At 48.5% G+C, this 9064-nt stretch overlaps 1 protein-coding gene across 1 annotated transcript; it reads right to left on the bottom strand.

The window, feature by feature from the left end:
* Positions 1-370: 370 nt before the first annotated feature.
* On the bottom strand, positions 371-2022 carry CHMP1B (charged multivesicular body protein 1B). Its single transcript, XM_007109802.4, has one exon. The coding sequence runs from the start codon at positions 1891-1893 to the stop codon at positions 1294-1296; it is 600 nt and encodes a 199-aa protein (XP_007109864.1). The 5' UTR covers positions 1894-2022; the 3' UTR covers positions 371-1293.
* Between the last annotated feature and the right edge of the window lie 7042 nt (positions 2023-9064).

Raw genomic sequence — 9064 nt, 5'->3', positions numbered from 1 at the left:
CTCTCCAGTGAAGGGAAGAGGGGAATTTAAAATATCTTTAAGTGTTTAACTTAGATTAATATGCTCGCCAAGGCAAAAGCAAGTTGCTGTTCTCCATGTTTTGTGGCTCTGAGAAAATGGTAGCTACAGGCTCTGCTTTTTCACTTTTACTTTACACACCACCATTCCAGAAAGATGGAAGGCAGAACATCTGGGCTCTGGCCTGAGAGGGTCAAGCCTACCGTCTGACCCTGCATCTGTCCTTCCCTGACTTCCAGGCGGCTGCATGTATGTGTAAGGGATTTTCATGGCTAAGCCAAACACTCCAACTTGTATTTCCAAGGTTTTAAAAGAGCTGTTGCTTTTAAGACAAGATAATAAATGCAAATAATTAGAACCTAAAATGCAGTTTTAATTTTATTTCTATTTTTGATTAAAATCAAAACAAAACCTACATACACACAGTCCCAGGGCTTTCTCAAACCAATCAACGGATCTTTGGCAACGTCAGAGTAATGTGACTGTCATGCTAATTGCCATACTTGAAAAGAAGTCTAATTAAATAGGAAAATAACTAGAAAGGTGAGAGAGAAGTTCACTTGGAAAAAACTGTCATACTAACGTTAAACCTTGTAAATCTTAAAACCATAAATGAACACTTTTCTCTTATGATAAATGGAAGTTACATGGCATTTTTTCCAGTTATAAAAACACAACTACCATAAGAAAAATTTATAGGATGTAAACAGTAACTGAACATTATGCAGGAAAGTCGTAAAGTAATTTGAGTGTAAGTTATGAGAACAGATGGAAGTCACCTGTAGTCTGGATTTGATGACAATAAACAAAGGATACACAGAATAGCACTGCCCATGAAATAAATCTCTTAATGAGGTGTTGATAGCGCTGTAATCAACCTAAGTAATCACCTCCCGTCAACTCTAGATATTATCGATTACAAAAAATTAAAAAGAAAACCTTCAATTCTGGTAATTCAGGCAGAATACTGAATACACGGGAACTAGAGTTTTGACCAAATTTTTGAGAAAGATTCATATACGCCAAATTAACCAGATCTGTTAAAGGCAGCTATAAAAATACACATGATAACAAGCTATACAGAACTTTCAAATCCATTTAAGAGTGGAGAAGGCCTGGGACGTCTTCGTGTATCTGGAGAGCACTGTAAAACCCAAAGGAAGAAGCATCTTGAGTAAGAGCAGTTCAGCATTCCGGCCGGTTCCGAGTTTCTAGCGTAGAGTATCCGTCTTCGAAGGTGGCTGCGGCCGGGACGCCTGAGAGCGGGTTCCGCGGTCACACTTGGTCCCGCAGGCGGGCCAGCCTCTGGGACAGTTCGTCCTGCTCGGCCGAGGCCACGCTCGTGCCCACGGAGCCGGTCTGGCCCTGCGGCAGCTCCATGTTGAGGTCGAGGCCGGCTTCGTCTGCCATTTCCTGCAGCAGCATATCCACCTGGCCCTGGGGAGTGGTCAGCGTCGTCGTGCTGCTCATCGTGTCCTCCATCTGCTGCGTCTGCACGTCCAGCGTCTCGAACTGGTGCTCGAACTTGTCCATCAGGGCGGAGATCTTCTCGAGATTCATGGTCTTCAACGTCGCGTCCATCGACTTAACCACACCAGCCATCGACTTGGTCACCTTGCCCATCGTCACGGCCGTCTGGACCCTGGCGGCCACCGCGTCCACCCGCGCGCTCATCCTCAGGAAATTCACCGCCTGGTTCTTCTGGCGAATCGCGTTCTCGGCGTGAATCCTCGCAACTTCCATGTTGCCCTTCTGAATGGCCTTTTTAATCTTGGCCTTTTCGGCCTTTTCCTCCTTGTCGCATTTTTTGGCACTCCTGCCCAGTTCTTTGGCCGCGAACTTTAGGTTGAACAGGTGTTTCTCCATGTTGGACATGATCGGACGGCTCCCGGGGGTCGGCGGCCGGGGCCGAGGTGGAAGCCGGAGGAGGTAGGAAAAGAAAGACCGCTCCCAGCCGCCGCTCCTTTGTTTTGGTCCCACTTCCCGTTTCTGCCGCACGCGGCGCAGACCGTGACGTCATCGCTCGGCGCCGGGAGCGGGGCCGGCGGGGCGCACGGCGTAGGGGGCGGGGCTTCCGGACTTGGACCCGGCGGACCTGGGCCCAGGTGGCCAGATGCAGCAGCGTTAACCGCGGCCCCGCTCACCTCCGCGCTCGCCGTCTGCACCGACTTCCCCCGCCCCGCACCAGTTGTTAAAGTACTGAAGCATTAGTAAATTCACGGAAATGCGTGTCCACACACTTTCGTAGGCACGGACAGGATTGTCTGGAGCTGCACGTAAAAAACTGTCCAAACTTGGTGGCCTGAATTGTCCGGCCAGAGGCTGGAAACCAGGAAGCTGTCCCGAGGTTAGCAGACCACAGCCTTCTCCATCTGCTCTGGCAACTTCCACTTTCTCAGGGGAACGTGGACCGTTAATAATTAAAAGTACGAAACAAAAAGTTGTATCACTGACCTGCGCCTCGGTCTTTGAGGACAATCTGGTTGCAGCCTGTGACATCCTTTTACTGCAGTGGGTGAAAATACCTTCACGGACCACCTCGTCTATGCTGTGGTTGAAGGTCAGCTTGTAGATGAGTTGCCAGCAACTCCAAACATACAAAAATCCTTGTGTGGTTTAGTAATAAAAGACCCATCTTTTGCTGATATGATTCTGTTTGATATTTTATAAATATCCAAGGAACTTCACTCACATTTCATTTTGACACGAAACTGTCATTTTAAATTATGCAGGCAGAGGATGGTGAAGTACTGGGACCCACACCCACTGGCGTAGATCAAAACTGTCACTATGTTTTTATACCCTTTAGAAGTGCAGGCTTTCAGATGGCGGCAGACTGTGCTGTGGCTTTTTTCTTTTAGGAAGATTCCTCCCGTACAGCAATAACAACATAGCAGGGCCCAACCTGCCCTAAGGAGCTAGGCTGAAAATGAACTCTGAGAGTAATTCTGTTTGAGAAAGTTTTAATCCAAAGTCTCACCATCCCTTTGGGCCTCGTGTGATAGTTTGTCAGTGGTGCTGTTGCACATACATTTTCCTAAAACCCAGCTCTGGTTATATCACCCTCTTGCTCCAAAACCTGAGCAGAAAGGCACGCGGCGAACACGGTCCCCACCCTCCCTTTTCCTTCCCTCCCCACCCAGTCAAGCCAGACTGAGCTTGGAGGCTGAACACCATTTGTGTCACTTGGTCAGTGTGGATGAGGAGGGATGGTCCTCCGGACACTGTCCCCACTGCCTGGGCTTCTAGCCGTCCCATCTCTGCCTGTTGTGCTCCTGCCCCTGCTCAAAGCTCCTTCTCCAGGACCCCTGCTCCGTGCTGTCCCCTTACCTCGCACAGCACACATGTCAGACTGCCTGGCACGGGGTCCGGGTACCTATTATATTACGAACTGCGTGGAGGCAGAGATCAGTCTTATTCCTTTTCCCCGCGTGGAACCCAGCACATGCTCTGCACACAGCAGGCACTGAACCCAGTAATGTTTTGCTGAGTTGAACTGTGGCTGAGAGGGGCTAGGACATTACCCTCGTCAGCAGCTTGGCCAAGATTACTTTTTTTCCCTAAAGCAGAACTCTTTCTTCACATGAGACATTCCTAGAAACAGAATATAAAAGACCAATAAAGGGAAGAAATCTGTTTAAAGTGGGGCTTAGAGGGCCCCACCCCCTCCACTGCTCACCCACTGTCCCCCAACCCCTGCCCTTTCTTTTGGGTCCCTTGCAGTCAGCAAGCCAGTTCCTTGACCATTACCCATGGCCTGTTCCATTAGGTGACAGGGTTTGGAATATAAGCATGAGAAACCTTGACAGATTATGAGGATAATGACAACTAACATATTAAGTCCTGATGTGCTGGGTTGTTCTGGTCACTTTGCATGAATTGACCCATGTCATCCTCACAAACCCGAGGAGGTAGACGCTGTTAACACCTCCATCCTACAGGCAAGGGAACTGAAGCACAGCATGCTAAGCCACTGGCTGGGTCCACAGCTGCTGAGTGTGAGGAACGGGATTCCAGGGCTGCAGTGGGACAAGTTAGAAACGATGGGAGATGCAGTAAGTTAACATGGGATCCAGTGGAGTTATCATTTCTACTTAAAGGAAGAGGTTGATGCAGCAGGAGTTGTTTTGAGACAGCTGAGGACTGGATTGACCGTGAGGTTAACAGGAGCTAAGGAAGTCTGCTCAGAGAAGTTGACAGCCCCTGAGGCTACTCTTGCTGACCGAGGCGGGTCTCCTCTGGCTGCTGGACAGCCTGGACTCCAGACTCCAGCTGAGGACTCCAGAGGCCGGGGCAGACTGGACGCCGAGGGGAGGCTGACCTCGCTGTGGGCCCTGCTTCTCAGGCCTGGCCCTCTGCTTTCTTCTCTGACACCCCAGCCACCCCACTGTGCTCAGTATGACGCAGGCTGAAGCGCTCATGGTCACTTTCCTTGAGCCAGCTTCCTTCTGAGCCCAATGTCCCAACGACCTGCTGACCCTGGAGAGCTGGGGGTGCAAGGCCGTTGGCAAGTCCTCCCACTGACTGCTCGGTCCTTCCCCCCAAACCTGCTCCTCCTGCTAAAGGGCACTTCCATGCACCCAGCTGTTCAGGTCAGATTCTTAGGAATCATCTGGAACCACCCCCTTTTGAAAGTTCACTGCTTGGCACCAGGTACCAGTCACCCTCGGGGACACATGGAAGCTCAGTGTGTTTCTGCTGAACATATGACTGCAGGCGAAGGACCCGGCACTGGGCACATACCCTCTTGGTGACCATTTCCGGGAGTGCATGACATACACCACTGCATCTATTATATATATAATTTTCCTCTCTATTCATTTAGGAACACAGCCATAATGTGAGACTCCGAGACTCCTCAAACCTTGGGAAATCACAAAGCCATTGTCCCTCAAATTATATTAACATGATGTCCAGGTTGAAAAACGAAAACAAGAAAGTGTTAGAAGGAAACAGAAAAGTCGCCCCTGAGTGGACTGCCGTGATGCTCCGCACAGGTGCAGCTGGGAAACGCCTGGTCAGTGGTCCTCACGGTGGCAGCACAGCCCGAGTCCCCCTGTCCTGATGGTCTAATCACACGGACACAGGGATTCTCCTGCTCTATGCTGAACACCTTACTGATCTGACGACAGGCTGAAAATGAAACCTCAACACTCTAGGCTCTAAAGACTTCCGGGATTTCCCTTGGTGCAGAGGAAAGCAATCCCTACTGCGCCCAGCCGTTCACAGAAGGAGCCTCCACGCCCCTTCCCGGTCGTCTTTGCAATAAAGAACAATCTGATTTAGAAAGCAGCAATAGCAGTAATTTTTTTTAAAGTCTCTAAATATTAATTTCCCCGCTTGAGTTTTGTTAAAACATAACTCCAGATTCTCTTCAGTTTGGTCTTATTTTAGGATGATTTTGGACTTTCCCACCAAAAGAAGCAATGTGAAAGCAAGAAGGGGAGGCCTGGGTGTGACCCTGACTGGGAGTCAGGGCACCGGGCGCTAGTCCCTTCTGGTAAAGCTGGGTGATTCCTCATGTGATCCGGTGTAGACCAGCTCACTTCTACGGGCCTCAGTTTCCTCGTTTGTAAAACTGGAAAGGGAGGACCTAGGATCTAACAGTCGTGCCTTCATCAGGTCCTGGAACCGGGGGAGGCTGCTCAAAACTATTAAATTAAAAAAAAATTCCCTGAATTCAAATAATTCAGGCAAAGTCTCAAAACAGTGTGCTTTGGCCAAGATGTGAAACAGTGAAGACTCTCATACACTACTGATGGGAGTGTCATGTAGATATAACCTCTCTTTTTTATCTAATAAAGTTAAAAAGTGCACCCCCATGAGAACCAGTTCTGCTTGCAATGATCCACCCCAGAGAAACGCTTGCATGTGTGCCCCGGGTACAAAACAAGACGTCATGACCTCAACCTGGAAACAACGTAACTGTGAACAGAACAGAGATACGAATTGTGGCAGATTTTTACAATCGAATACTACTTAGCAATGAAAATAAATAGCTACACCCGTACTCAAAGCATGAATACATCCTAAAAACTTAACTGGAGCAAAAGGAACACACCAAAATGGTATACACGGCATAATTCCATTAAAAAAAATCCCTAAAACAATCTGTAGAGATTCGTTTTAAGATTTACTTAGAGAAAAGAATGTACTGTTTAAATTGCTTTTCTCCCGGCAATTTGTGATGGGTGTTGCCAGATCTCGTGTGGAACGCGCAGAGAAGATTCAGCAAAAGGGAGAAGGCAGACTGTGTCTATCTTTATGTCACTACTCCAAACACAAAAGTTTGTAGGAAGAAAGTCTCCTCCTTTGGTGAGAAAATCTCCTCCTCCTGCCTCAAAGGGACGGAGGAACGTAAGCAGAGAGTAAGGAACTGTGGTCGGAAAACAAAGACCTGAAATATTTCACTGTCTGGGACATGTGCCTGCACGTCTCCTCCCAGTCACTCTTTCCATTCGTCACTGGGAATCTTTATTCTGCTACTTTTTCTTTATTTTTAAGAAAAGCTTATTCCCTGCATAGAAACATGTTGCAGTACCTAACAGCTGCCTGGCTGCCTGATGGGAAGTAGGTCATCTTGCGGCCACTGCTCTGGGTGGGAAGGGATTTCAGGACCACAGGTCCGAGGCAGGTGGACAGGACTGCTCGCTGGTCCAGCCGGGCTGCAGAGGGGACCGCTCTCCAGGAACCTGGAGGCTGATGGTTCTCACACAAGTTTCTTTTCCCTTACACTTGAACATTCAGCTTACAAGCCGTACGTTGAAAACAGCTACTGTGCACCCTGGACAGTAAATCTGCTGCACATCACAGGCCTGTCTAGGCCTGCTCTGGCAGCTCCTTCTGGGACTAATGGAAACATTAGAAGCAGAGCGTCCTCAGGGCTTGGCGGGGTTGAGTGTCGGGACCCAACCCTGGGCCCCTCGTTGCCGCTCCTGGTACCAGTGTGTGCAGCTGATACACCCACATCCTTAATCGGTGCTGTATCTGACCCGTATACACCCACATCCTTAATCGGTGCTGTATCTGACCCGTCCCGAGACACAGCTTTTAAGTAGCATCCTGTCACAGTTAAATTAAGCTTAAGTGGGTCACGTGATTTAAAATACCCATGGCCACAGAACAGAGGACAGTGCTGACAGCCATGTACTCTGAGAACCACTTAAAGTCCCTTCAGGTCTAGTTTAACCCACACTGTCCACATAAAGGAAGGAGTCCTGGGCAATCATTAGCGCCCAAGCTCGCAGCAATTTCGTTTGTTCAAGGGGGAGCTGCAGTTAAGCTTTTGAGCCAAACCATAAAGGTTTTGTTAGTTTAAGCTGATATCTTTAGTTGGGAAGCAAAACAGGATGAGAACTCCACTATAACTTAACTCAATGAATCCTACTAGAAATAACTTAAAACTTCTATTTAAAACGTGAAAAATCCTGTTAAAAAAGCCGGATACCTGTTAACACTTCTACATTGCTGTAATTACTATGATAGCCTTCAGTTTCTCTGAGACAGTGAACACTTGTGGTCTGAAGGAGGCCAAAGGTAGGTATTTTTAAAAGCAGTGTCAGCTTTAAAATGGTTTTGAACTAAGTCATCAGATGCAAGGTATCTGAACTAAAATATACTGGCTATGCTTTCTTATTCTACTGTTTGGTGGACTTGGGCCGGGCTCTTCCAGCTCACACCTGTTTCCACAAGTACTGCCTGGCTCGAGGCTCGGAATGTACGGCGGGGGTGGGAGGTGGGGACAGGTAAGCAATCCACACACGTGACGCACTTATACTGTTCCACAAAGCAGAGGGGTGCATTTCCCCCGCATTTCTTTTTTTGGAAGGGTCGCCACAATTGGGGCACAGAGGTGCTGGCGGAGCTTCCCTGATAAATCTGCCCAGTGAGGCTAGGTTCCAGCAGATATTTCTATTCCAGGAACCACTAGGCTGCCTTGAGGCATGTTTAACTGTGTCCTAAATATAATAAATCCCAGCCAGGGTTAACATCTGGAAAACAATACTTAACAGTTAACTCTAGCATACTGCGGGAGAGAGAAAATGTATTTTCAGAGCAGTTTAGGGGTTAAAAGAGATTTCAGAGCTCCCTGAATTTCAGCCTACATGAATGGGGGAAATGCTGCAAATTCTTCAATGTCTTTCACGTGAAATAAAGCAAGGAAATAGCACAGGTGGTGTCCACCGTGTCGTGTGCCTGTCACAGCCCCGGAATGCAGGTCCCGCCACCTCCCAGGTCCTGAAGAGGCAGCTGACCCAGGGCAGGCCAGCCTGAGAAGCAGGGGGTCAACTGAGGGCTTCCCGATGCAGACAGCCTTCTGGGGGCCCAGGGCCGCCCTGTCGTCAGAGACCAGATACACAACTGTGTCACACCAGCACACCATGTATCAGAGGAAGAACCGCAGTGAGAAACGGGCCCTCCAATCTGTGCTCACTTCATGCCAAATTTCTTATTTTAGAAGGGATCTGAGATGTCGTTAAACATGGTCAATTGAGGATAATAAAATGTATCCTTTCTTGGAAAAATGATGTAAGTCTTGTCAGTTTTAGAAGAGGATATATTGGGACTTCCCTGGTGGCGCAGTGGTTAAGAATCAGGCTGCCAATGCGGGGGCATGGGTTCGATCCCTAGTCCAGGAAGATCCCACATGCCGCGGAGCAACTAAGCCCATGCACGAGCTACAACTACTGAGCCTGTGTGCCACAACTACTGAAGCCCGCACACCTAGATCCCGTGCTCCGCAGTAAGGAGAAGCCACCGCAATGAGAAGCCCACACACCACAATGAAGAGTAGCCCCTGCTCGCTGCAACTAGAGAAAGCCTGCGCGCAGCAACGAAGACCCAACACAGCCAAAAATAAATAAATAAATAAATACATTTATTAAAAAAAAAAAAGAAGAGGATATATTTAGTTACTGCATACATCTTAGCAGAGAGTCACGGCAAAGTGACTTCTTTCTGAGCCCCCGTAGCTGGTATGAGGAATCCTTCATTCCTTCTCCTCAGAAACAATGCCCGGCCCTCGAGGTTCACATCGATGGAGAAC

Source organism: Physeter macrocephalus, unplaced genomic scaffold, assembly GCF_002837175.3.
Source record: "Physeter macrocephalus isolate SW-GA unplaced genomic scaffold, ASM283717v5 random_219, whole genome shotgun sequence".
NCBI lineage: Eukaryota > Metazoa > Chordata > Mammalia > Artiodactyla > Physeteridae > Physeter > Physeter macrocephalus.
The sequence above is the reverse complement of the archived record's forward strand: the minus strand, read 5'-3'. Positions and strand labels throughout refer to the sequence as shown.